The 27035-nt window shown below is 60.7% G+C and overlaps 2 protein-coding genes across 4 annotated transcripts in view; both read left to right on the top strand.

Moving 5' to 3' along the window:
• The window catches only part of PLEKHG4B (pleckstrin homology and RhoGEF domain containing G4B), a 79721-nt gene extending 59513 nt beyond the window's left edge, over positions 1 to 20208 (top strand). For 2 of the 3 annotated variants that reach the window (XM_046000703.1, XM_046000704.1), the window contains 14 exons: positions 1011 to 1127; positions 1370 to 1468; positions 2077 to 2219; positions 2679 to 2817; positions 5390 to 6147; positions 8517 to 8769; positions 9825 to 9914; positions 9989 to 10219; positions 11849 to 12019; positions 12632 to 12812; positions 14241 to 14348; positions 14585 to 14845; positions 17939 to 18051; positions 19334 to 20208. In XM_046000703.1, the coding sequence (XP_045856659.1) occupies positions 1011 to 1127; positions 1370 to 1468; positions 2077 to 2219; positions 2679 to 2817; positions 5390 to 6147; positions 8517 to 8769; positions 9825 to 9914; positions 9989 to 10219; positions 11849 to 12019; positions 12632 to 12812; positions 14241 to 14348; positions 14585 to 14845; positions 17939 to 18051; positions 19334 to 19339 (2670 nt within the window). In that variant the 3' untranslated portion in view covers positions 19340 to 20208. Of the gene's footprint in view, positions 1 to 1010; positions 1128 to 1369; positions 1469 to 2076; positions 2220 to 2678; positions 2818 to 5389; positions 6148 to 8516; positions 8770 to 9824; positions 9915 to 9988; positions 10220 to 11848; positions 12020 to 12631; positions 12813 to 13065; positions 13690 to 14240; positions 14349 to 14584; positions 14846 to 17938; positions 18052 to 19333 lie in introns of those variants that run through there. The other variant, XM_046000705.1, reaches the window with a different exon arrangement.
• Positions 20209 to 20661: 453 nt separating this feature from the next.
• LRRC14B (leucine rich repeat containing 14B) lies at positions 20662 to 25217 on the top strand. Its single transcript, XM_046000141.1, has 2 exons — positions 20662 to 21614; positions 22676 to 25217. The coding sequence occupies exons 1-2, from the start codon at positions 20725 to 20727 to the stop codon at positions 23319 to 23321; spliced, it is 1536 nt and encodes a 511-aa protein (XP_045856097.1). The 5' UTR covers positions 20662 to 20724; the 3' UTR covers positions 23322 to 25217.
• The last annotated feature ends 1818 nt before the right edge of the window (positions 25218 to 27035 follow it).

The following is a 27035-nucleotide window of genomic DNA, read 5'->3' as shown; positions in this document are numbered from 1 at the left end:
TTTCTCTGTCTCTGCTAAGATTTCCTATTCTCTCAATAATTGCAAGAATTTTTCCTTTCCATCATCGAGCATAGTTATGACCACTACTTTAAAGTCCTTGTCTAATAATTCCAACAAGGGACATGTTGACTGTCATGTCCCTTGAGAATGCATCACATGTTTCTGATCCCTCACATGTCTGGTAATTTTGGATTGTATTCTGGACATGTGAACATTCTGTCGAATAATGTTAACTTGCTGACTGTGGATTCTGTCATAGTCGTCCATAGCGGACTTTTTGAAATGCATGTAACTTGGTTGGACTCAACTGAAAACTGTCCCCTGTGTAGGTCTAGTTCAGTTCTTTTTGCCTTTAGCTACCCAGAGTCTTCCCGTGCATACACGGTTCACGGTCAGCGGAAGTCCTGGGCACAGTTCACACGCAACTGGAGCTCCCTTTCTCCCTTGTAGGATTTAATGTCTGCCAACCCAGCTCTGTTTTCTGGTTCTTCAGGCCAGAAAGATGCCTATTTTCTGTCAGAGCCTTGGTCAATCCAGTCTCCCATGTTGGCATCCTGCCTTCAGGCCAAAGCCATGCAAATGGAGAGCTCACCCCCCTGCCGCTCCCTTCATCCATGTTTCAGCAGCCCTCCTCAGTGAGCCGGACCTTGTTTGCCACTCCACGGCATCTCAGGGTGTGTGGGAAGGACCAGCTCTGCCATCTTGGAGTCGCTTCATTCATTCTCTCCTTCCCTTCCTCCCCTATCATTTTGCCTTCTCTTACTTTTCAAGTTTTCCTTTTTTTTTTGGTCTTATTTGGAATCTTTCTGTCATTTCTCTTTGCTCTCCGCACCTTCATTCCGGGGCCCAGCTACATTCAGCCCATTAATGCCACCAGCAAGGCAGGGTCACTGGACCCTAAACCTGCCTCTCAACCCTGTTGTGGTAGTCTTCCCCGGAGTGAGCCCTCACAGTGGTCCTTCTGATGAATGCACCTGTGGCCGTAACCAGTGACTGCTTCTCCTTGGCAGTGTGAGGTAGTGGGCTCCCTGAAGGCCTTGCACAAGCTGGTTGACAGCTCGCAGCTGACCGCAGACCTTGATGGCTCCTTTCCCTACAGCCACAGTGCCTGGATCTGCTTCCGTAGGGTAAGGTCACAGCCTCAGCACCTGCCAGTGTCCTGGGACTTCTCCTCATGCAGATGTTCTCACTCACACCTGAAACAGGTGGCCGTGCCCCAGGTGTTGTGCCCAGCACAGCTGCACTCATGGGCTGTGGAGAGCCACACCATGGCAGGCTTGGAAGTCCTGCTCTGGGCCGGGTGCTGCCCCAATGCCTCTGTGGATGCTAACACCGCGTCTGTCCTCTCCTGCCTCTCCCACCACAATAGAAGCTGGAGCCCTTCACCACAAATTGCGAGGACGCCATTGTTTTCCTGCAGAATTCCGTCCTCTCCCTGAATGCCCCCCGGACCCTGAACACAGCACAGGTAGGTTCTCCTGGATTTTATTTTATTTCACAAGCAGGTGGGTGGGACCATCAAGGTTTAACCAAATCTATTATCCAGAGCAGGGATTTCCAAGCCTTTTTAAAGTTGTAAATTCCTTGCAATTTGCAAAGGACTTCCGAAAGACCGCTTCTTCCTGTCACCAAAAAAAAAAAAAACCGAAAAAACAAACCCATGCCCAGGCGAGAAATACCCCCAAGCCACCGCGCGTGCTGGTGTGCTGCCAAGGCCCGAGTACGTACCACTGGGACACCGAGGTGGACTGGCTGGAGGAAAGTCAGCAGCCTAGAAACCTGGGCTGGAGACACCTCGGGGTATAGGGTATGTGGGCACGGCCCACACAAACCCGTCCAAATGCCGGCTCTGCTCCTGCTGCCAAGTTTCCCACTTCCCTCCTTTCTCCTCTTCTTAGTCTCGCCTGCCCCCGGTGAGCACCTCTGGGACTCACGGCCTCCCTGCTGGGGTGCGTCAAGGGTGCGTTCCACCGTCCCGCCCAACTTTCAGTCTGTTGATAACTACAGGAACGCAGGTCACACCTGGCGCTCCCCGCGGAGGACAGGTTCTAGGTGCGCTTCTCCCACTCCACGCAGGAGGTCACAGGCCTCATCGGCAAGCACAAGGCAATGATGAAGTGTGTGCTAGAAGACGCCCTGCTGGTGGCCCTCCGCCTCGAGGGTGGCGCCGTGCTGGCGCGGCTGAGGACGGAGCAGCTGGGCACCAGCCAAGACTGCCGGTGAGTGCCATGCCAGGGCCGCCCGTCTAGAGTCATGTCCGTTCCCGTCACCTGCAGCATCGCCCAGGGGTCCAAACCTCTGTTCTTGCTACCGGGCACACTTTGGACCGGAGCCTATGGACATTTGTATCTTCCAAACAAAAGGAGCAGCTTCCTGGGGCTGCTCAAGTGGAAGGCAGAACTCATCACTGCGGAATTCAGCGGAGGTCCCGGGGGAAAGCTTCTCCGTCTGCTTCTGTCCTGGGGAGCCACGCCCGCCCGCTCGCTCTTCGCCACTCAGGCGCCTGCACCAGTCACTCCCAGCACGTCCTGTTCCTGCTGTGGCTGTGGACCTCCTCGGAGCGTTCCATCTGTGTCCGACAGGAGGGAGGCCAAAAGCGCAGCCGTGCCTCTTCGCTGGGTTGTCGCCAACCGCGTATGTCTCTGAGCAACTTGGCTTTCTGACTCTTTCTTTCCCAGGGATGCCATCGAGGCCGCCTCCAGGCTGTACAACCAAGTGCACGAGGAGGTGCATCGGCTTGTCCTCGCCTCCAACAGGCGTCTGCGGGAGCTGGAGAGGCTGCAGGGAGTGCGGGCGCTCCAGGAGCGAGAAGGCCGGGTAAGCGCTCCGGTCAGAGAAGCCGGGAGAGGAAAACATTTTGAGACTCTGCTCCTGAAATAACAACAGTCACCAGGTACTACGTCACCATCCGGACTTTCCTCCAGGAACGTATTCGTAGAAGACGTTCAAAAGCTCACACGTATTTCTAGTTAAATCCTTATGCTTTTATCAATCCCTATTCCCATATGAGTGAGTGAAGCAGGAGCCCTGGCACAGCCGGCGGTCCGTGTAGAGCAAGGTCACGTGTGGCTGGAGGCCTGTGTGTCCCTGGGGACAGTCAGGGTGGGAGATGGCCACAGCCAGGGCATCCCAAGGCTGAGTCCCCAGGACGGCCAACATGCACAGGGCCGTGTGGAGGCCTGGACCTCCGTGTGCTTGTTTGGTTCCAGCCCGGGTCCCTGGTTCTCCCGTCTCCCACCCTTGTACATGTCACTGTGCCTGCGTCGTTCACACTTTCTGTTGTTTGCTTGGACAGGCGCCTAGGCTTGGGGTGGCTGCGGTAGGGCCCGCCGTCTGCGAGGTTTTTACACATTTACCAAATGGGCCTGCAGGCAGCCTGCCTGGTTCAGATTCTCAGCAGAAACCTTGGCAGCATCCCAGCAGCCACTTCTTCAGCTCGAAGCTTCACTCGTACACACACGACTCACGTGGACACTCTGGTCATGCGACAGATACTTGACCCATTTGTCACTGCCCTTTGCTTATGATGGAAATGACCTTTTCTACCTGAAGGTTTCAGAATAACTAAGGTATTCCATCCTGAGACTTTTACGGGTGGGATTTTTCCATTTACGTCTTGAAGCCAACCAGGACTTTTCCAGGAGGTTGGAAGTGAGGCTGCGTGTCTGAGGGTCTCTGCTCCTTGACCGGCTGCTACTCCTCTGCTCTCAGGCTGCTGGTGTTTGTGAAAACCCAGACGTGACGTTCTCCTCCATGGCCCGGTCCACAGAGAGCGTGTGCTCGGCTCCCTCTGCCTGAGCGCGGGGTCACCCGGCACAGCTCTGCATCGGTACCTCCAGCCCCATGGCCGCACTGCTGGGACCCTCTCCCTGGGCCCCTGGCAACCAGCATTGCGGGTGCCGCTGGCCCACGAGAACACACACGCACGTGACGTCTTGACCCCCACGCGTGCGCCGCGAAGGACTGCCGCCCCCCCGTGTGGTGCAGGCGGAGGCCCCTCCGCTCTCCCAGACAGCCCCCAAGTACCCTAGCGCCTCCGCCAGAGAAGACGTCTGGGCATGTTCAGCATAGTGACAAGTTTCAAAATGGAAAGTTCTGCGAACAGCCCGTCCACTTGCGCACTTGAGCCCCAGAGACGCCACAGGCTGAAAGGGGCCTGACGGTAGAGACGGCGGTTAAAACCTCTAGGCGGTGTGGCTGTCAGGGCGTTGGCCAGCCGCGGCTTGCTGGGCTCGGGCTGCTGTGCAGGCCGCAGCCCGTGGCAACCAGCTGAGCCGGCCCCTCCGCAGTGTCTGCAGCTTCCTTTGTCCCCACGAGCACAGAGCCAGACTCCTTCGCACGTTTGAAAATAAAGCCTTCCTTTCTGATGTAGATCATACTGTGGTTGGAAAGAGGAGAGAAGTTCCTGGCCCCTTGGAGCTGCCGTGTCTTGAGAACATGCGGCAGCAATGGCAGGGTCCCGGACCTTCCAGGACAGGTGACGGCGTGTCCACATGGGAAGACACACAGAGACAGAGCAGGCACCAGGCTTGTCAGGGATGGAGGAGAGCAGCTCCCAAGGCCCAGAGGACACGGTCTGGGACTTCCGATGGTGCCTGAGCACCATGGCCGCCAAGCTGAGCGGAGGGAGGGAGGGCTGGCCAGGGGGCTCGGCTGTCTGACTTCCATGAGGCAGTAAGAGACCCCGTGGAATGGCCTCCAGAGACCTTCATGTGCTGTGGACATTTAGGGAGCCCAGTCCCCGCGGGCCTGAGGGAGCCGAGCCTTGAGACAGCTGGCCAGCACCCCGACACCGCGCCCCGGGCTCCCAGCCACCGTGTGAGGAATGTACTCATTGTCCCAAACGGACAAGCCAAAGGAACACGTGAACTTTCCTGTGTTTACCAGCTCAGCTCTAAGAGTCCACTTGTGGTCAGACCCCAGGACGGTCACTATGGCACACGCTTACAAGCTCACCAGCACCCCAGAACTGTCTGCACCCCAGAGCCCCCGGCAGCACAGCTCCCCCGATGGGATCCATGGGGTCGGGGAAGACCAGGGCAGGGGTGGGACCTGTCCTTGCAGCCTGGCATCCATCCCACGGCCCTGGGACAGCTCCACCTCCTGTTCTCGGGGGCCGTGGAGGAGTCAGACCTCACTGGGCTTGGGCGCAGCCTCATCTCGCGGCCCTCGGTGCTAGTCTGAAAGCTGCTTCCCCTGTGGCAGAGGGGTCCTCCTCTTGCTCTGGCCCCCTGGCTCACCCTGGTCCGTGATGTGGGGCACCGAGAGAGCCAGAGGAACGTGACCCAGTTTACTTGAGCTGTGGCGTGACTGCGTGAGGTGGGATGGGTGCCAAGGCCAAGGTGACAGCTCTCCAGGGCCCTGACTGTCACCATCCTTTGCCACGCAGGTGGATGGGTGGATACAGCGCAGCCGTGAGCGCCTGGAGCTCCGGGGCCCAGAACCGGGCACGGAGTGTGCGCAGAGCTGTCCCCAGGAGGCCGCAGAGCCGACGGCGCAGAGCTTCCCCAAGGCCGGCACGGCGGCGGTGGCCCTGGGTGGCCCACGGGTGCTGCGGCAGCAACACCCCTTAGAGCTGCAGAGCCCACAGACCCAACTCCGCTTCCAAGAGGCCCTCTCTGGGGTTAGCCCGGACCCTGGCACTCCGCCTCTGGACCAGAGAGCCCTGGAGCCTGAGCTGGCCCTGGGAGCTGAGAGGAGGCCCTGGGCCCCGCCCACTGACCCGGAGGGCCACACTGGGGATCAGGCCCAGCTGCTGCCTGGCCTCTCTGGACGAGCCCGTCCGTGCAGGAAGGAGACCGAGCCCCTGGCCCCAGTTGTGCCTTCCCCACAGGACAGCACCCCCTGCTACTCTGAGCCCATCCAGACACCCACCACCCACCCCAGGAAACAGCCCCTGAAGAAAATGATGAGGAAAACACAAAGCTTTGAGATCGCACAGCTTGACGGTGGGCCCAGGGACGCCCCCTGGCCAGGCCACACCGGGGTCTTCATCAGGGGCCTAGAGGTGACCAGCACCGTGGCCTCTGAGAAGAAGCCCCCACCGAGGCCACATGCTGAGAGCCCCCTGGTCACTCGGAATCGGAGTCTGTCCTCTCCCCCCAGGACCCCCCACTCCGAGGACGACGGAAGGAGGCGGACAGGAAGGTGAGCTGCGCCCCCCTCCAGGCCTTGGGCCTGGTGGTTCCTGTGGTGCCAGAGAGTCAAAGCCTTGCCCAGTAGAAAACCCGCAAACTTCCCTCCGGCTCCAGTGTGTCCGGTCCAGGCAGCACACTGCGTGTGAGCTCAGACGAGAAGCTGCCGGCCCCCCGCGTTCGGCAGACTCCCTGCAAACTGCTGGCTCACCTGCTCTGTGGCTGAACAACCAGCTCTCATTTGAGGCCCCTTTAGACAGTCACAATAAGCAAGTCACACCTGGGGTAATTTAAAAATTACTTTATAAAAAAAGGTCTCTCCGCCCTGAGGTGAGAAGAGTGTGTGTTGCCCGAATGGAGATGTCCGTATGAATCTGTTTAATCTTTCAGAAGATATGTGTAAGAAGATCTATTCTATTGACTGTTGGGGTGGAAAAATGGGCAGGAACTGTGCCCGGCCCTAACGACGGGGAGTGCAGGCCGCTGGAATCCCGGCCTGGCCCTGGGCCTTGAGTCCATCTGTATAGTGAGCTGGGCGGGCTGCAGGTAGGGCGTCGTCCTAGTTGTCTTTGCTCGTTTGTTGGTGGACGCGTTTCCTCCTCGTACAGAGACCATTCTCCCCTGAAACACACCTTCATGTTTCAGGTTCTAGGCGGTTACGATACAGCTTGTTTGGGGCGGAAACTTGAGATGGAACAGGAAGGGTTCATTGGGGAGTCCCTGGGTGGCTTTTCCTGGGATTTGGAATCCCTCGGAAGGCTCTGGGAGGAACCAGTCTCCAGCCCCCGAGCTCTTCCCGAAAGTTTCAGAGGCACGGACCACAAGGATGGGGGCCTTCTGCTTGCCGGGAGCCCAACGCTCCACCGTGGGCATCCTCAGTCTGGAGCAATCAGGTTTGGGAAGACGACCTGCCTTTGTGTCTGGGGACAGGTGTCCCCTTCCACCTTTCACAGGCCATGGACCTGCCAACTCAGGGTCTGGTCGTGGGACCACAGCACACCAGAGAGGGAGCACGTCCTGCTCCCGTGCCGGGGCCCAGAGTCAAGAGCGTTAAACTAACCTGGTCTTCCGTGAAAACCCAGGCCTTCCGCCGGTTGCCCAGAGAGTCCCTGTCACTCGCCAGCAGTCATTTCCCGACACATTTCTAGCCATTATGTCGTGTCCATTTCCAAATGGCCAGACCATCCTAGTTTTGTTTTCAAACATTTAAGGCTGGGCGCTCGGCTAGCTCAGTCGGTCGAGCACAGACTCTTCAGTGTTTAAGGCTGCCTGTTTTCAGCAACTGTTGACAGGAAGGCGCTGTGGTTCTGGGACCCGGGTTTGCTGGGGGGTGTCCAGGCCTCCTGGGCCAGCACTTCCGGGAGCGCTGCTGCCAGGGGAGCCACGGGTATTTGTTAAGTCCGTTGTGGGAGTGTGGAAAGGAGCCAGCTCTCCGGCTGCAAGTGGGCAGCAGCCTTTCTGACCTAGGTGTACTTCCTGTCGTGGGTTGCTTCTGATTGCTTTCCAGCTAAAAAAAAAAAAAAAGGCAAGTACAAGTAACGGCAGAAGAACGTCGGCCCCCGGTGTGCTCCGGGTTAATCCAGCAGCGTCGCGGTCACCGGGAGGGCGGTGCACGCGGTGCTCGCAGGTTGGGCTCTCCTCGGCGCCCCCGGAAGCGCCATCTGCTGCAGACACATCCCAGGCTGGACGCCGTGCCAGCAGCGGCCCGGGGCGCCCTCTGCGTGGTAGGAAGGGCTGCTGTCCCCCTGCTCCCCACGTCTGCTCCGTCCTGGGCCCCCAGGCCCTGCTCTGCCGCTTCAGCCCCAGGTGCTGCTTCGCGGTCTCCAGGTCGGACGTCTCGGCCACGTCAAGCTGGGCTTCCAGAAGCGCCTTCTGATAGGTTAGCAGTCCGTGCGCGTCGGAAAGCATCTCCCTGTGCGTCCCCAGCACGGGCTTCTTTGCCGTGTTTAAATCTTCCCGCTGCCAGAGCCGTCCCTGCATCAAGCCATCTGGGGATGAGAGACCTCAGGGCCCGGGTTCAAGTTCGGGGTCCTGGGAGTCTCTCTTGTTCACTTTCCGGAAGAATCTTTTACCCTAAGCAGCCGTGACCAACAGTACAGAGACGTTTCACACAGCCGGTTTCTACTCTGCCTTCCTCCGCGCGTTTCTCTCCTTCCTCGTTTCTGTCAAAGGGGCCCACGTGACAGCGCTTGCCGCCGACAGATCCCGTAGGAAGCTCCTAGGTTCCGTGCTGCCCATGTCTGGTCACACGCACTCCTCTGGGCCTGCGGAGCGTCTCGTCTCCGTGGGAGGCAGGAGTGAGGCTGGCCGAGGGTCTCCGAGGCCAGGAGTGAGGCCAGGCCTGCACCCCCCTCAGGGTCCACCCGCCCCTCTGTCTTCCAGCAGCCGCCGGCAGCACATAATGGCCGAGATGGTCTCCACGGAGAGGGAGTACGTTAGGTCCCTGGGGTACGTCATCGACAACTACTTTCCAGAAATGGAAAGAACAGACCTGCCCCAGGCCCTCCGAGGGAAGCGCAGCGTTGTTTTCGGGAACCTGGAGAAGCTCTATGACTTCCACGGCCAGCGTTTCCTGGCAGAGCTGGAGCGCTGCCAGCCCTGCCCCCTGGCAGCGGGCCGCGGGTTCCTGAGACACGTGAGTCCCTCCCTCCTGGGCGTGGCTGCGTGGCAGCTGGCTGTGTGGTCCGCCGAGGGGACATCGGCCCAGGGTGCCCTCGGAGAGGCCGGCTCTGGCCGTGCCCACGAGTCCGGGGATTTGGATCCCTGCAGACCAGGGCTAGGAGATGTGTCCCTAAAAGGACGCAAGACCCATCAATCAACAGACACCAAAATAGACGAGAAGCCTGTGGGTCTGATCACCCTGGCCGTGTCACTCGGTGCCACCCGAAGGCACCCTTGGCTCCCCAGAGCCACCTGCCCCTGAGGGTTCACTGCACGGTCACACACACATCCCTCTCCTCACCAGTCGAGGTAATCGGCCCAAAGCAGCTCCCCAAATCAGTTTGCTCCCTGTCCCTGGGAGCCCACCTGGTGCCCTCCACAGTCCCTTGGCGTGCAGCCCCGTTGGGGCCTCGACGGAGGTTCAAGGGCTGCTCTCTCCTTGATGAGTGAGAGTCTTCCCAGCTGCGGACAGGAACCTCTCCCCTCCCGGGTCTTCATGAAATTCTGAATTCAGCCTGCAGAGAACATGCTCTCACTAAGTCAGTGCTCCAGGCAGTGGGGACGCAGTGGCCTCTGGCACTCTGGCACGCGGGCAGACGTGGCTCTGGGCCCAGGTTACGAAATGTAGATTACTACGACGGACATGTCCAAGAAAGCCCATGTCGCGTTTTCCGGCTATTTCTAAGAAGGTGCTTTTAGCCAGAAGGCAAACTCTGTGTTGCTTTACAGTAACAACAATGGTGAGAATTTTAAATGTTGACACGACTTTGGTTCTTGACCGCCAAGGGGCAAACCCTCCCATGCTCCTTCCCAGGCCAGCCTCCGCCTCTTCCCCAAACCCTGTATTGTAAAGACCGATTCTCTGGCCTCGACCCGAGTTGCCCCCACATGCTGGGAAGCCCAGGGGGTCTGAATGCAGCCTTGAGCCTCCTCGGCGCGTGCCCGTGGGGCTCTGCACACGGAGGGTGGGGCAGAGGCAGACGCTGCCCCGGCCCCAGCTCAGGTGCGCGGGGCCCTCCCCTGTCGCAGGAGGAAGAGTTCGGCCTGTACGCGCTCTACAGCAAGAACAAGCCCCAGTCGGATGCCCTGCTCTGCAGCCACGGCAACGCCTTCTTCAAGGTCACCCCCCGACCCCGCAAGCCGCGCTGCCCCCGTCCTGGCCCAGGCTGACCCTCTCGCCCCGGCCCTTGCAGGACAAGCAGCAGCAGCTGGGCGACAGGATGGACTTGGCCTCCTACTTGCTGAAGCCCGTGCAGCGTCTAGGCAAGTACTTGCTGCTGCTGCGGGACCTGGTGCGGGAGGCCGGCGGCTGCCCTGCCGAGGAGCAGGCGCTGCGTGAGCTCCAGGCCGCCGCAGACATGGTCCGTCTCCAGCTGCGTCACGGCAACGACCTGCTGGCCGTGGACGCCGTCCGAGGCTGTGACGTAAGTGCCCCGAGGCCCAGGTGGGCAGAGCGCGGGCTGTCCTCTTGGGGGGGGGGGTCTCCTGAAGCTTGAGGCCTCCCGAGGGGCCAGCAGACCAGGGCGGTAGGGAGGGCTTTCGTGTCCAGGCAACTGCGCCGGGCTCTAAATGGCTAACCGTCTGCTTGTTGGGGCGGCTTCAGAACAACGGGACGCGTGAAAGCATGAGCTTGGCCGTCAGGCTTGGGGCCCACCAGCGTCGGCTCACCCCATGCCACCAGCCTCTCCGCTGGGGTGCCGAGGCCCGCGCCGTGCCCCCCACACGGTGGCATGACGGGACCGGCATAGACAGAAGAAGAGCCTCGTGCCTCAGACAGTCCCCGAATTCCCGGCACAACACGAAACTGCGTGTGCCCGCTGCAGACAACAGTAAGAGTTTCGTGAGCAGCAGGTCTGAGCACAGGCCCTCTGGCTGCCGTGATGCGGCCCGGCTCCTGGGCCACCGCCCCACGTGGACTGTCCTCCTGCTGACCGACCCTGGGAGCCTTGCAAGGTGAACTGGCCGATGTGTGGGTACGGTTGGAGCCGTGCTGACACCCTGCCCTCTGACCCCACCCGGGCTGGATGGGGGACCCCCGGCACCAGCTAGGAAAATTCGAGCCGTGGCTGCGCCGCAGATGGAGTCCGGCATGGAGGGCAGTTCTCCCTGGACGGCCGTGGAGGACGCAGGGCACCCACGTGTAGTCACCTGGGACCCCTCCATTCCACAGGCCCAGCCAGGCTGTTTGGGACAGGGCTGCCCTTGGGCTGGAAGGTCATAAGAGAGCTTGCAGGGGTTTCTGGGGTTTGGAATGCACACCACACAGGGAGCCGTGGCCTGGCCGGGGTGAGGAGCCCATGTTCTCCCACATAGCCACCAGCCCGGACTGTAGCTTGGGGGGGCGTCTGGGGGCAAGGGGCGCTCGGGTGCAGAACTCGTGACGGCGTTCCTGTCGGGTGTTTACATGGTAATGAGTGAGGCTAGCCCCGTGTCAGCAACGGGGCTTCCGTTCCGATGGACTCCAGGGCTTTCGAGTGGAAGGTGCGGGAGAACTAAGCTGCGACCGCCATGCGGACGAGCGCGGCCCTTCCTGGCCTCCTGGCTTTGGCCCCAGTTCCAACGCGTGGGGCCGTCCCCGCACCTCCGAGCACTTCTCAGGCATCAGCTGGGCTTCCGATAACTCAGCTCAATCCTGCTACCATCCGCCTGGACATAGGGCAAGACCCCACAGGGGAGGGGCTCCGTCCTACGGGACGCCCCCGACACACCATACACGTACGTCGTGACCACCACAGCCCAGAGGAACAGCTCACTTCCAGCATCCCTGGTTTGTTGTAAGGGGCCATTCTCGGGAACAGGCCACTGGAAGAGAGGCACGGGGCCCGGTGTGGGGAGAGGGCCGTGCCCCGGACCCAGGAAGCCACGCTTGTTCATCCCAGAAGCTCCCGAGCTGCGTCCTTTGGGTCTGACGGAGGCTTCCTTACACGGGCATCACTGGGGGAGGCACCGGCCATTGGTGGTCAGTTTACCCCCATCCCCGGCCTCTCCGTGGGGCCCAGGGTGGGGTCAGGGCAGGTCCAAGTGTCCCTGAGGGAGGCTTGCTCTGTGTGCAGGTGAGTCTGAAGGAGCAGGGGCCGCTGAGGTGCCAGGACGAGTTCATCGTGTGCTGCGGGAGGAGGAAGCACCTGAGGCACGTGTTCCTCTTTGAAGACCTCATCCTATTTAGCAAGACCCGGAAGGGGGAAGGGGGATACGACACCTACACGTACAAGCAGTCCTTCAAGGTAACATGGCTGCCTCACACCTGGTGCTGCGGGGTGGCGGGGCCTGGTCTGCTGGGCACCAGCAGGGACCGGTGACCCTCGAGGTCTGGCTTCTGTGTCTGTGTCTGAGAGCCGCAGGGAGACGTTTGTCCTTTGTGGTTCCCGGGGCTGTTTCAGTGGCTGGAAACTCAGTGTCTCAACTGGTAACTTAATTTCTGATTTGGGTGAAGGCAGACACTGGAGATGGCCTTCCCCTGGGCCAGTCACCAAGTGAGGTCCACACCCTCTGGGTTCTGAGCTCCTGAGCTCCCAGGAGGAGCCCACACCTGTAACCCCTTACCTGCCAGCTCAGAGGAGACCACCAGAGGGGGTCCTGTGGCCCGTCCCGTGCAACAGCCTCAGGGCACCATAGAACCTGCCAGTCCAACCTCCCTTTCTCCAGTGGGGAAACTGAGGCTCCAAGACAGAGCCAGTGCACGTGGGCGGGACCCCGGTTCATCCCGCACCGTTCAGTGTCGGGTGAAGGAGCTCCATTCCTGAGGGGCTGCGGTCAGCTGTCTGCTGGAGGGGTCGTGTGCTCAAGTGCGGACCAGGGTTTGCTGACGCTGCTGCCTCTCGCGGCTTCTGGTGCAGACGGCGGAGATTGGGATGACGGAGAACGTTGGAGACAGCGGCTTGAGGTTTGAGATCTGGTTCCGCAGACGGCAGAAGTCCCAAGACACCTACATTCTCCAGGCCAGCTCTGCAGAGGTCAAGTCGGCCTGGACCCACGTGATAGGGCAGATCCTGTGGCGGCAGGCTCTGCGGAACAGAGGTGGGCAGGAGAGGGCCACCCAGGGCCAGCTCCGTGTTTAGGGGGCCAGCCTCAGGGTAGAGAGTCAGGGCCAGGGGTGAGCGGCTGAGTTCAGGGCATGGCATTGGGGTCAGGGATGTGGGGCCCTGGGTAGGTGTTGGGGGCCAGTTTGGGCAGGTGGCCCTTGGAGAGCTCCTCCATCCATGTGGAAGTGGATGGCCCGCCCATCACTGCATAGATAAACCTGCCCTTTACAAGAACCCCATCCCCACAGGGCAACTCCCAAGTCGTCATAATCTGCTCCGGGACAGCTTAGGCCCCCTGCTCTCTGTCTCACCCTTCATCAAAGTGTCGTGCCGCTCTGGACATGGGGCTGATGGCCCGCCCGTGGCCTCCCTGGAGGAGAGGGCCATCCGCATCAGGTGCCATGCTCCTTGTGCCAGGACTCACCTAGGTTTCCTGCTCCTGGAAGTTGGCCCCCTTGGTTGGTCTTCTCCTCTGCCCCCCCCCCCCCCGATTTCATCCCTGGAGCCCCTCCTGTTGACACCCACCTGGTGGCGTTTCACCCGGTCCGGCTGCTACAGATGCCGTCTGCATGGCCGCCCCTCCAAGCCGGCCCTTTGTCTGCTCCGACTCCCCAGGCCGGAGAAACCCTAAGGACCCCAGTGTCCTAATATGGAAGCACGACCTCCTGACCCTTTCTCGGCGGCCACCTGGCCAGTGTCCTAGCCTGTCATCAGAGACGCAGCACGGCCTCCCCCAGCAGCTTCCTCCAGAGGGCAGAGCACCCCACGCACACACGCACACGCACGTCCACACTCACACATGCGTACGTGTGCCCTGCAACTCCGCGCACTCACTGGCTCCGTAGTCCCCGCGGAGCAGACCGAGCCCTTCCACGGAGCGGGATCCCCCCGGCCTTATCCCCACCGCCCTCCCCCGTCTCCTGTCTGCCCGCCCCTCCCTCCCCACAGCCCCCAGCCGGAATACTATCTCTGGTTTCCCTTGCTTGGTTTTACCAAGGAGTAACTCATTCTCAGACCCTCACGCTATGCTCTGTAGTCGAAGCCCTGTGAATGTCTGTCAGCTTGTCTGTCTTGTAGCCCTGTGGCCCCTGCAGGCTTGGCTTGCTGAGTGACCCACTGTCCTCTGTGCTGAGAGGGGACCCCTCCCTTCTCTGCCCAGTCAGACACCAGTCCCTGAGTCCCGTGTCCCCCTTTTTCTGGTTTGCTCCTTGAGCTCCCTGAGAAAGGCCACTGTGAGGCCCGACCAGAAGCACGTACCAGCGCGGGAGCCCCAGGCCCTCGGGGGCCCCGCCACACTCGGGGAGGGCGCTGGGCCAGGCCCTGACGTGCTTCTGGTCTGCATGGTTGGGTACAGAGCGTCACCAGCAGTGGTATCAAAGCCAAGCAGTTGCTTGGAGAGTTGTCCTGCATTACTCCGTTTTAGAACTCCGAATGCAAGAAATGGTGTCCATGGGGATAGGCAACAAGCCGTTCATGGACCTCCAGCCCAGCGATGCAGCCATAAGTGACCGGGCTGTCAAGAAGGGAGCAGGTAACGTGGCTTCAGCCCTCCCCCCGTTCTGTCCCACGGACTCAGACTCGGGCCCCTGGTACTCACTTTGGACCCCAAGAGCCAGCACAGCAGGCTGGATGGGTGGTGGCCACGTCACACCTGCCAGGACTGAGGGGGTGGGGCTGGTCAGCTTCCCAGATGGCGACTCCATTTTCGGATCTGGGCTGCACTTGGAGAGCAAATACCAGGCTGACCTGCTTTCTGTCCCGTTCCAGAGTTACGGACCCGAGCGTCCGTGGTCGTGCCCCCCTGTGACCACGCCGCCCCCTTTAAGAGGCCACACTCCACCACCTCAGACAGTAGCACCTCCTCCTCGGGCAGCCAGTCACCCTCGGCCCTGGGGCCCCTGAGCCCACAGGCATCGGCCAACCCAGCCCTGCTGAGCTCCACCCACGGCCCCTGGCCGGCGGACTTGCGCGCCTGCTTCCAGGAGGAGGAGGAGCTGGAACAGGAACCCGGCAGCCCACCTTCCCCGCGTGAGTGCACCCGGGCACGGACCGTGCCCACTCCAGCCTCCAACAGCCGGTTCCAGGGGTGGGGGGAGTCCCTCGGTCATCTAACTCACTCGCTCTTACAGACGTCCAAGAGTCTTCAAACACATTACGGTTTTTCTTTAAAAGAACAACAAAAACTGTCACTTCCTCCTAAGACGGGGTAACAGGGAGTAGATTTAAAACAGACACAACCAAACATAAACAGATGGAACATGTGAAAGCCGATTTCAAAACCCAGGACATCCAGCTCCAAAGGTAGTGCCGCCAGAGACAGAGCGTGGTGGGGGCTCCGTGACTGCTCTGATTTCTGCCTTGAGAGCCCCCAGGTGCGGGGCAGAGAGCCTGCAGAACCCCGGCAGAGGACAGCAGGGGAGTCCCGCGCCGGGACAGGCCTCCAGGGTCTGGGTGCAGCAGAGAGAGCTGGTCAGCACCGCACCTGGGAAGGCCGTCCAGGCCAGATCCCTGGACCACGAGAGAGTATCCTCCACACACACACACACACCTGTTCCCAGCAGCTGACGGCAGCGTCCCATCCCCAGGGCAGTGGTGGGTTCTGAGCACAGCCTGCTGGGGGGAAGAGGGTATTGGACTGAGCGTCCCTGCTGACCTGCCACCATGTCATGAACACAGGGCATTTGCAGGGAATCCAGCCGTGTCCTGGAGCAAAGCTTAAGGAGATTTATGGGGTCACAAAAATCCCCAGCAGCCGACAGGGTAGGTGCACAGGCTGGTACCAGGCATGCAGGGAGGCAGGAAACAGACCGTAACAAGGGCAATGATCCATCAGGCAGAACCAGCCAGAACCGGGGTGGTCGCCAGAATTCCCAGTCCCGGCACTCACACCAGCGTTCCATGTCCCTGATGTCCAAAATGCTGGGTCACAACAGGGAAGATAGGATGGACTAAACTTGGCACGAACAGAGGCCGCAGTACTAAGGGGGAGGTGTCCCCAGGTGGGGTCACAGAAAGCACAACTTAGTGGACACAAATCGGTAGACACTATCCAAAATGACACGCAGAGAATCAAGGCAAAAGATCGATGACTTGTGGGACCACTTCAAGAGGCTTCATAAACACCTAAAAGCCCCAAAATGGAGGGACAACAGAACTTTGAAGGAACGGTGGCTGTGTATCTCCCTGATTTGGTGAAGGTGTAAACCCACAGGCAGGAAGCCCAATGAGCCCCAGGCACCCGGGAGCACACGTCATCAGCGGGAAAGCCAGTGACACATGGAACGCCCGAAAGCAGCTGGAGAGTGGCCTGCTCTGTGCCGGCGACGGGGACGGTGGCGGCAGGGTTCTCATTGAAGACAGCACGAGGGAGGGACAGTCCAAACTCCCTGAAAGAGAAAACCATGAAACTAGAGCTCAGTGTGACAGATAGGCTTTTCAGAAACGGTGAGACCAGGACGAGTTCATGCCTGCGGGAGCCGAGCCCGCTCACCAGCAGACCCGAAGCGTCCAAGGATGGTCTGCAGGGAGAAGGGCAGGGACCCTCGGTGGAGCGGCAGAATGAGGACTGGTGAAATCTCTGTGAGGACAGCACAGAGGAAAGGGAACACGGCAGGAACGTCCTGGAGGCCGATGGGACGTGCGCGTGCAGGACGTCTGGAAATGTGTCCATTCTGTGCCACGGCCAAGGTGTATAATATCACGGGAGGCATCGCACTCATTAGATAGACATTTTTAACCCCAAACGGTCCCTCAAATAACAAACACTTAGAGCGAATAGGCCAGCTGGGGAGATAGAATGGAACTGTAGGAACAGCCCTGTCTAGAGAAGGCAGGAGAGCGGAACAGAAGGACTAGCAAGGAGGCAGAGGCAAAGGCTGAGCACACAGTGGCCGCAGGGAGGAGTGGAGCCTCTCATGAGCGACCCGCGTGTGCCGCGTGGACTGAGTCTCTGTGCCGTGACCGACCCACGTGTGCCGCGTGGACTGAGTCCCTGTGCCAGGCCTGCGGCCAGGCTCTACCTACACCCTAGCCAGCCGCGCACCCACGACCTGGCAGGGCCAGACTCGGTGCCGGCCTGCCCTGGGCTCCGCACTGACGGAACGGGTGTGCCGTGGCACCCCAGTCGTTGGGTTCCTCCGCCTCCTACCTGGGGGACCCCACAGGCGTCTGGGTTCCCAGAACAAGTCCTCCCACAGTACCACAGCCCAAGGGAGGCCCCTGCTCGGGGCAGTACTGCCCGGGACCCACGTCCTTCCAAGCCCCCACGTCCTCCGCTGCCGTGACAGGACAGCGGCTCGGAGGGCACCCCCGACCACGAGCGTGTCTCTGCGCAGACGGAGGTGTCGTGCCGGAGCCCTGCTGGGGTGCCTGGGTGCGCAGAGCAGTGGCCCCTCAGCCGGGCTTGTCCCGTGCTGGCCCACGCGGAGCGTGGCTGGGGGTCCACCCACCTTCCCGGCGGCGGCCCCCCAAGCTCCCACGTGGGCCAGCACAGCCCCCGCGCCCTGAGTCTGCGGGTGCGGCTGCCTCTTCTCCCATGGAGGGCAAGGCTCCCTGCGGGAGTGCTCTGCTCGGCCGGGCTCAGCCCCACGCAGAAACTGCACAGTGATCCCAGTATCTGATCCCCGTGCAGAAGCTTGCGGCAAAGCCCCCACGGCCGCCAGGAGGTCGTGACCACGCCACAGGGCCACGGGCCACACGCGCGCAGAACGTGTGGCGATGTACAGCTTCGCCTGTGGGGACGCGAACGGGCCCCCCACAGCCCTTCGGGGCAGAGACCTCGTCCCCCTCCCTTCCCGTTCTGCGTTGAAGTCACGCGGCCTTTCTTTGGCCTCGTTTTCCGTGTTTCCCGTTGGAGTTGCCTGGTGAGCCTGAGGCTTCCCGCTGGAGGACAGAGCCCCGTCCCCCCATGCTCTGATTCCAGAAAGGCTGGGTCTGGAGATGCTTGCTGCTAAGGGTGCCCTCAGCAGCATCGTCCTGCTTGCGTACACCCAGCCTCACAGTCGTCCTGCGATACGTCTGCGTCGCAGGACGCGCCTTGTTCTCTGCTTACACGCTTCCGGGCCTTGAGTGCTGGGCACGGAGATGGGGGGCGGCCAGCCCTGACCCAGCCCCTCTTTGCAGTGACTGAGGGCACGTCATCGGGGGACAGTGGCCTCGGGCTCCCAGAGCTGTTCTCTGAGGAGGGCCCCAGGAGGGGCGCACAGGTGCCCACGCTCAGCCAGCACACCACGACGGTGAGTCCCTCTCCCGAGACCCCCCACCCCACCCCAAGAGAGGCTCAGGACCCGCTCAAGAATCCGGGTGGGTCTTCCGACCTGAAAACCGGCCGTTCCCTGTCCACAGCAGGGGAGAGCCCAGACACAGCGTTGCACGTGCACAGACAGAGGGATGGGGCGACCAGGGAAAGGGGCCCCGAGGAGGAAGCCCCCGGTCTCTCTCAGAGGTCGCTCGGCTGACCTTCACCCGGCCTCAGGTCACACCCGTATCCACTTTGGCACACACAGTCCTCGTTGTGGGGAGGCACCCCCATTCCCGCCAGTTCCGGGCAGACGCTCGAGTCCGTCTTCTGGGCTGCAGCACAGGGAAGGGCTGAGTCTGAGGGCGCGCTGAGCCTCCAGTGTGCGGGACAGGTCTTTAGTCCGTCGCGAGGAAGACCAGTGACATGGTCTCCAATCAGTGATCTCCTCTCCTTCTGCCAGAACAAAGGCTTCTGGACAGTGGTCTGCCTGGCAGGCCGTCCCTGCTCCCCTGAAACAACAAGAGGGTTCTCGCGTCTGCTGCCAGCCTCAGGTGCTGGGCGCGCGTGCCGGCAGCAGCCAGACTCCCTGGCCACGTCTCTACCCGGTTCCACACGCTCCCACGCAGAGTCACGCGGCTAGACGTGAACAGCCCCCTAGGAGGGGCACCCTGGCCTGCAAGGCTGTCCCCTGTTCTCCAGTACCCAGATCAACCTCCCCGGGATCTTGCTGCCTAACCCCCCGGAAACTGCACACCGAAGAGAGTGGTGTGGAGTGATTTCTGAGAGCTCGGGTTTTCCTGCAACACGAGGGGGCCCTTGGCCCGTGGTGCAGTCACTCCCCAGAGACCTGGCCGCAGGAGCCAGTGGGGACCACCTCCTCCTGTCCTGAGAACAGGGACCTCCCCGACTCGGACTCCGAGCCCACTCCCTGGGGCCCCGCCAGAGTTGCTGGGAGGTGCACGCACGCACTTGTGTTCTAGGAGCAGAACGGCAAACACGGAAGCAACCATTTCAGGGCCAGAACGTTTTTTACCTCCAGAAGAGCCGGGGGCAGACCTGCCTTGAGAGCAGCCAGCCTTGTGGAGAACACTCTGGCCTCTGCTGCCCTGACCTTGTCTGTGCTGGCCCCAAGGGCTTCTTGCAAACCTGCGTGTCCATGAGTCCGAGAGCACCTTGCAGGGAGCAAGGCCTTCGCAGTGCCTCCCAGACGAGGACCCTGTGCTGTGCACACCCAGGACACCGAGTGGCCGTGAGTAACGACCTCCTTCCTTTCACAGCTCTGATGTGTTGGGAAGAGGCTCAGCCCCTCCAGGGAGAATCCCCAGCAAGGGACCACAGGAGCCTCTACCCAGACCTGCGCCCGAGTCTGGAAAGGAGAGACTCCTGCTGGGGGCTCCCGACGCACCCCCCTCTCCAGCCGCCGGCCACGCAGACAGCGCGCCACGGGCCCCGCCGGCCTGGGCGCCACCTAGCCCTGCTCCAGCCGTCTACACAGCTCCTCCACCCCAGCTCCCGGGGCCCAGAGTCCCGGGCGGCTCCGACCTCCACACCCTAAACTTCCCCCGTGCTCTGAAGGCTGCAGCGAGATGGGGGTGGGAGCCCGTGGAACCCTGGCTCCGGTGGAGGGGTCCAGGCAGACTTGGGTCGTCTCAGAGCAGGGCAAACCTTCTGGGAACACGTTTCACTGTCCTTCCAAGCAACGCAGGCCCATGGGCATTGGTCTCCCCAGAGCAGCACCCACTGTGGTATGTCCCAGGTGCCGGGGTGTCCCTGAGGGGGCTTGGAATCTCGGGGTTTTTTTGTTTTTAACAAGGCCTGTGTAGATAGTGGGAACCGGTCACCACCTGTGGGCCTGGGACCCCGGTTGGGGCAAGGGCATAGCTGCCGGGCCTGACGTCTGGGGTGTGGACAACCCCGAGAGGGCCGCCCCTCGCCAAATGGAGGCACAGAATAGTGACATGCAGGGAAAGCCTGGGTACACGCCAGACCCTGAGTGAGGTTCCTGCTGGGAGGTCTTCCCCACGAACCCTGTCCCCCAGGCGGCAGCCAGGCGCACAGGCCGGGCCACACCACAGTGACTTGGTGACCTCCAGCTGCTGTAAGCCAGTGTCTTTTTTTCTCTGCTCTAGTGCTGACTTGTTCCAACTTTAGGAACATAAATAAATGAGATGTGTCTTTCTGAGACATGGTCGCGTTTCTCTTACTTGGTTCTGTCGTCTCTGGGGACGGCACGGCAGGCCTCACCCGGGGAGCCTACTCCCGTGACTTTGAGGTGACGTGGCCCTGGTCAGCGGGGCCTTCATCTGGGGTCTCCCATGTCCGCGCTCAGGCCTACGAGGCCCACGGCAGCTGCCAACCACAGGCCATCCCTGCAGTGGGCAGGAGCGGCCCTTGTCGGGGGCCTAGTGGCCCTGAGCCATGCCCTCGGACAGCTCTGTTTTCAGCAGTTAAGCACAAAGACAGGCTGGCCACTGCCCACGCCTCCACGGCCAGAGCCCAGCAAGCACCCACGACCAAAATAGCCGTCAGGTGACCAGAGGGCCTGCTCACTGCCTTCTGCCCAAAGGCAAACCGCTCACAGCAGCTGCAGCTAAAAATAAACAGGAAGGGCACACATCTTCGGGAGAATCACAAGGGGAGAGCTCGGCCTTGCTTCGGGGCCGGCACAATGGGATCGCTCCGCTTCATTTCCGCCAAGGCCCTGGTGTCTCACCCCCAGGTGGCCCAGCGGAGCCTGGACGGTGTGGCCCACAACCTCTACCCCCTCCTCTTCAAAGCCAGCTACTTGCTGGAGCAGGCGGCGCTGGTCCGCGTCCTGCTGGAACACTGGCCCCTGGAGGAGTTCCGGCTGAGTGCGCTGCTCGGGCCGGGCTCCGAAGCCCCGGAGGACCTGCGGGACCGCACCTGCAGGGCCTGCCTGGAGGCCTGTGTGCAGGGCCTCGCAGACCACGTGCTCCGGGCGGGGGGTCCCCGGCGGCTGCGCGTGGCTGACCTCACAGGCGTCCGAGACGTGCAGGTGCAGCGGTGTCCGTGCGGGAGGGCGCTGGGCAGGTGGGGCCGCACGGAGCTGCTGGCCAGGACGTGCTGCCGGCTGCAGGCCGAGGCCCCCGCAGCGCCACGCCCCGTCCGGGTCGTTGCCGACCTCTTCGTCACCGACGGGAACTTCGAGGTGGTGGTGCGGGCCCTGGGGCCGGCGGGCCCTGCCCCACTGCGCGTGCACTGCCTGTCCTTCCGGGCGGACAGCCTGGGCCCCGGCCAGCTCCTGCGGGTGCTGCGTCTGGCCGGGCCGGGGGAGCTGCGCCGGCTGCAGGTGGTGCACAACGTACGGCTGCATGCCGGCCACGTGCGGGAGCTGCTGGCGGAGGTGCGCTTCCCCCAGCTGGCCTCGCTCACCCTGCCAGCCAGGGCCTTCGACGCGCCCCCCACCGGCTCCCGCGGCCCCAACGGCGAGGACCCCCTCCTCTCCTCCATCGCCCAGGAGCTCAGCCGGATGAGCCAGCTCACAGAGCTGAGCGTGGCCTTCTCCACGCTGACGGGGAAGATCCCGAAACTACTTGGGTGAGTCGCAGGATGGCCCAGAGGGCCGGGCCGGGGCGGTGGGGGCCCGGCTCCCAGCCTCGTGCCGCAGGTCTGCCGACAGGGGGGGGCCCCGGGGGCCAGGCCGAAGACGCACGAGGGCTCATCAGGTGGGGCTCTGCTGCCTACAAGGCCACGGGGTCCCCAGTACCCTCTGCCTTCACCCCGGGAGGGCCCAGGGCGGCAGGAGGCCCCAGACAGCGGGGCTGTGCGTAGCCTGGTGGGGAGCTCGAGAAGGACTGTTTTCTGTTGGGGAACAGACGTGAGCATTGCTCATTAGTGAAACAGACAACGCAGGAGTGACTACATCGTGTTCTCGTGACAGATCATCCCAACACTGGCACGCGGTGCCACGTCCGTCGAGCACTGGCTCAGCTTGGGTCTGCTGGCGGTGGTCTCCCTGAAGGCTGGGTGGGCGGGGAGGGGGAGGCAATCAGCTTCCAAGTTCAGCGTGTGGCTGTGGGCGGGCAGCCTCTGCGCCGTGGCTGTGGGCGTTCTCACGGCTGAGCCCAGAACCAGAGGTCCGGGGTAGAAGCCCCAGCCTGCTCTTGGACGGACCTCTCCTGCTCCTGTGGACCGTGTTGCTGTGCAGCCAGTCAGCGGGTTCGCCCGTGGGAGGGGAGGACCCCACACAGGGGTGGGAGCACCAGCGGGGCCAGGGGGCCGGAGAGGGCTGGGTGGTCAGGGAAGGCTGACTCAGCTCTGACGTCACAGCCCCGAAGCGGCCACAGACAAATGAGTGAGTCTAGTTCTCACCGGCACTTTACTTAAGGACACTAAAAATGGAATTTCGTGTTATTTCCACACATCACAGAGTATCATCCTTCTTTTGATTGTTCAAAAGAATCAAAAGGTGAAGGTAAACCTTTACCGTTTAAAGGTGTAAAAACCATCTTACTGTCAGGCTGAATCAGACCAGGCAGCCATGGATTTGGCCTTGGGGCTGCAGTCGGCTGGCCCCTGAGAGAGAATTCATCTCAGTTCCTCCCAGAGGAACTCGCCGGGACCGCCCCTCACCGGTGCTGTTTGCTGCCCCGCCCTAGGCCCCTACAGACGCCGCTGAGGACCCTGGACCTGGCCAACTGCTCCCTGAACCACACAGACATGGCCTTCTTGGCAGACTGTGCCCACACCACATGCCTGGAAGTGCTGGACCTCAGCGGCCACAACCTGTTCAGCCTGTTCCCTTCCACCTTCCCCAGGCTGCTGAGCCGGGCGGCCCGGACGCTGAGGGTGCTCACCGTGGAGGAGTGCGGCATCGGAGACCGGCACGTGGGCATGCTGATCCTGGCCCTGAGCCCTTGCCACGAGCTCCGTGAGCTCCGCTTCCTGGGGAACCCGCTGTCGGCCCGGGCCCTGAGGCGCCTCTTCGTGGCTCTCTGCGAGCTGGGCAGGCTCCGGACTGTCGCGTTCCCGGTGCCCAAAGACTGCTACCCCGAGGGCACGGACTACCCCCAGGACGAGCCGGCCATGTCCAAGTTCGACCAGCAGAAGTATGATGTGATCGCCGAGGATCTCCGTGCGGTGCTGCTTCGGGCCGGCCGGGGTGACGTCCAGGCCTGCACGCCCCTCTTCGGAAGTTTCGACCCAGACATCCAAGAGACAAGCAACGAACTTGGAGCTTTCTTGCTGCGAGCTTTCAAAGCTGCTCTAGGAAACTTCTCCAGAGCCCTGGAGCAAATGCAGTAAGCCCTCGAGCAGACCAGGGTGGGTGTGTGGTTCGGCAGAACAGGCGCCTGGACATCCTGAGTCAGCAGGCTTGGGCATCCGCGCCCCTGGCCACCTCCAGCTGAGGCATCTCCTAGGGACCCTGGCACGTGGCATCAGTTAGGCACTGCATGGGCGGGCGCCCTGGCTCCAGAAGAGAGGACGAGGCCACGTTGGCGACGGACCGGGGGTCAGTTCTGGACCGCACAGGAGGGAGGAAGGGGAGGCCAGACGTCCGGCCAGGGCCGAAAGAACGTGAGAACTGTCACAGAACCCTGTGCGGCGTCTGGGTTCTCTGCCGTGCTGACTAGGGCTTATGTACTCACAGACTCCTGCCCGACATGGAATATAGGATTTTGTTGTTAAGTGCTTGAGCTTGAGGACACAGAAGGCTTCCCGGAGGGCCTCTGTCCCTGCAAGAAAGCCCCACCGGTGATGACACATCCCTACCCCTGTTTCCTGCCTCCCTTTGGACCCTGACCCCAGAAGACCCTCTGCTCAGGCTGAAGGGAACTCCTCTGTGCGGCTGAGTCCAGGCGTGTAAGGGTTAACTGACTTGGACTTGGTTTCTGCCTGGATCTGATTCCTGCGAAGGGCCCGGTGTTGGGGTCATTAGACGCCAATAAAACAGAAGTGTGCCTTCTTCACGGGCGGCTTTCGTTCCAGTGCAGTACAGGGTTTTTCTGAAGTTCCTAAGAGTATGAAAGTGAAACATTTTCTCAAGACAGAGGCTAGTGCTTGAGGGGCCCAACCTCCTCACACTAGAACCCCCAAGTTCTTGATGTGGGTTTGAATCCTGTGTGAGAAGGCCCTGCCCTCTGTCCGGCTCTGGGCCCTGCATCCAGGTAACCCCAGGCTGCCCCTGACAGGTACGTCCCATGCCTTTCTTCCCACAACCAAGTGGGGTTGCCTGAGGTATAGGTTCCCAGAGTGACAGCTGTCTCAGGAGTCTACTTGCCTTATTGAAGGCAGTAATGTTCCTCCTGCGTCTTTCAGGAAAGGAGGATGCCCAGAATGTGGACAGGGGGAAAGAGATGACTTCTCCGTCTCCGTGCCCCTCAGATCTGCTTTCTGGGCCACCTCTCGGACCACTCTCTTACCGTCTGCTGTCCTGCTGGCAAAGTCTCTGAACCCTATTACAGGCACATGGAGTTTGCTACTGCGAGAAGCTCTGAAAAGAGAGTAGAGTGGGCACAGGGCAAAGTTTTGCGCAGACACGACGCCGCGAGACCACAGCTCCGAGGTTCCAGACCGTTGGCCATTTCTGGTCCCTCTCTGAGGACCCGGCCTGCCGTCTCCATTCCTGCCCTCGAGGTTCTACGACTGTCCTAGAATAAACCCCACTCGAAGCTGTCCCAGGTAGCTTGATTGCTCTCAGCCGCTCACAGCCCGCATCCTGCTGCAGAGAGAAACGCAGCCGTTTCTGTTGCCAGGGGAAGACGGCAGCGTCCGGCTCACCAGGGGCCGGGCAGGGCTGACCACACGGCCTGGGCTGCCCCCAGGAGGCCCAGGGGTGTCTCTCTGGCCTCCACCGTCCAGCACTGTCTTTGCAGGGCTCGAGAGGCCCTCTGTGCCGGGTGCCATCCCCTGCGTTCTGTCACGGGGTCCTGAGAGAGCACGCGAGCCTTCTCTCTTCCCCTGTGTTTAGGACACACTGGCTTCCAGAAAGCGAGACCGAGATGGCGGAAGCCAAGACAAAGAGGTCTCCTCTGTCTCCTCGGAGAGGTCATCTGGGCAAACTGCTCCGCAATCGGACTTTGAACCCTCATCCCACACAGAAACACTCTTACGGGGGTGCCTGGGTGGCTCAGTGGGTTAAGCCTCTGCCTTCGGCTCAGGTCATGATCTCAGGGTCCTGGGATCGAGTCCCACATCGGGCTCTCTGCTCAGCGGCGAGCCTGCTTCCCTCTCACTCTCTCTCTGCCTGCCTCTCTGCCTCCTTGTGATCTCTGTCTGTCAAATAAATAAAGTCTTAAAAAAAGAAAAATACTCTTACATAGATTAGTTAGACGCAACTTACCCTTTCATTTTTTTTTTAAGATTTTCTTTCTTTGTCAGAGAGAGAGAGCACACAAGCAAGGGGAGCAGCAGGCAGAGGGAGAGAGAGAAGCAGGCTCCCCGCCGAGCAGGGAGCCCCATGTGGGGCTCGATCCCGTGACCCTGGGACCATGACCTAGGCCGAAGGCAGACGCTTCACCGACTGAGCCCCCCAGGCGTCCACAACTTCTGTTTTCAAAAACATGCAGGTTCTTTGGTGAAGTCGCTTCCCTGTCATAACATCGCGTCATTGGTGCGGTGTCCGTAGCGTCACTTTGTGACCATGAAATCCAACAGTTCATCTGTCTGTCCACACGCGCATCATAGACACACACATGAAATGCATATGAGAACTCTCTGCCTCTATGAACGTTTAGGGGGAGAAGCATATCTAACAAATAAATTGATTGGGATTAATTTACAGAATCACCGCTGGCTTCTTGTTTTATTTGGGGAACATCCTGTGTCTTCCAACCTTAGTGCAAAGTAAAACTCCCTGAAATAGGTGCTTTCACAGTAAGCACGGTTAGAAAGCAGAGGGTGACCCCCCCCAAAGCCCTTCCTGCGTAAGTCACTATAACCCCACCCACAGGGTCCCCAGATCTATTAAAATCACAGGCCATGAAATGCCCCCTTCTCCTGACCGGCACACACAGGCTCCCTCAAGACAGGCCTCGCCTCAGCCCTGGCCCCTTTTACCCTGGAGCGTCCTCCTTGCCTTGCGGGCTCAGGGTTTCAGTTACTGAGACCACCCAGAAAGCAGCCTGGACAATGACATCTGACTCCCAAGTCCCCACAGACCCTGCACACACACCAAACAGATCCTGGCTCCTATTCCTCTTCTCAAGTTAAAATGCTTTTAGGGGCGCCTGGGTGGCTCAGTGGGTTAAGCCTCTGCCTTCGGCTCAGGTCATGATTTCAGGGTCCTGGGATAGAGCCCTGCGTTGGGGTTTCTGCTCAGCGGGGAGCCTGCTTCCCCCTCCTCTCTCTGCCTGCCTCTCTGCCTACTTGTGATCTCTGTCTGTCAAATAAATAAATAAATAAAAACTTTTAAAAATAAAAAAATGAAATAAAATGCTTTTAGTTCAGTAACGCTTCACCGTCGTGTCACTTAGTCCAGACCTCCTCTGTGACGTCATCACCAATGACTCGATGAAGATGAAGACGACTTCATCTGTGAAGTCATCACATTTCCAGCCTAACAGAATCAATGTTAAAAAGATGGACGGCATCCAATCACCCTCAATTAAACTTGCTCGTAGAAGGCAGAGTTGCTGTGAAGGAAACGTAGCCCAGCATCAATTCCTGCGGCAAGTTTCCGATTCTGCAGTGTCTAAGCAGACTTGAATTCTCAGAACGCAGTCCCCACGCTGCTGAAGGCTAGACTCACAGCCTGCCGGACATTAGAAACTAGGGCAAGGAATAATAATTCTCCTTGAAATTAACTGACTCAATGACTGGCTGAATTTTCCTCTTTTTTAAAAATTTTATTTATTTGACAGAGAGACACAGCGAGAGAGGGAACACAAGCAGGGGTAGTGGGAGAGGGAGAAGCAGGCTTCCCGCTGAGCGGGGAGCCCAACGTGGGGCTCGATCCCAGGACCCTGAGATCATGACCTGAGCTGAGAGCAAACACCCAACTACTGGGTCACCCAGGGG

Source organism: Meles meles, chromosome 3 (genome assembly GCF_922984935.1).
Source record: "Meles meles chromosome 3, mMelMel3.1 paternal haplotype, whole genome shotgun sequence".
Classification (NCBI taxonomy): domain Eukaryota; kingdom Metazoa; phylum Chordata; class Mammalia; order Carnivora; family Mustelidae; genus Meles; species Meles meles.
The sequence above is the reverse complement of the archived record's forward strand: the minus strand, read 5'-3'. Positions and strand labels throughout refer to the sequence as shown.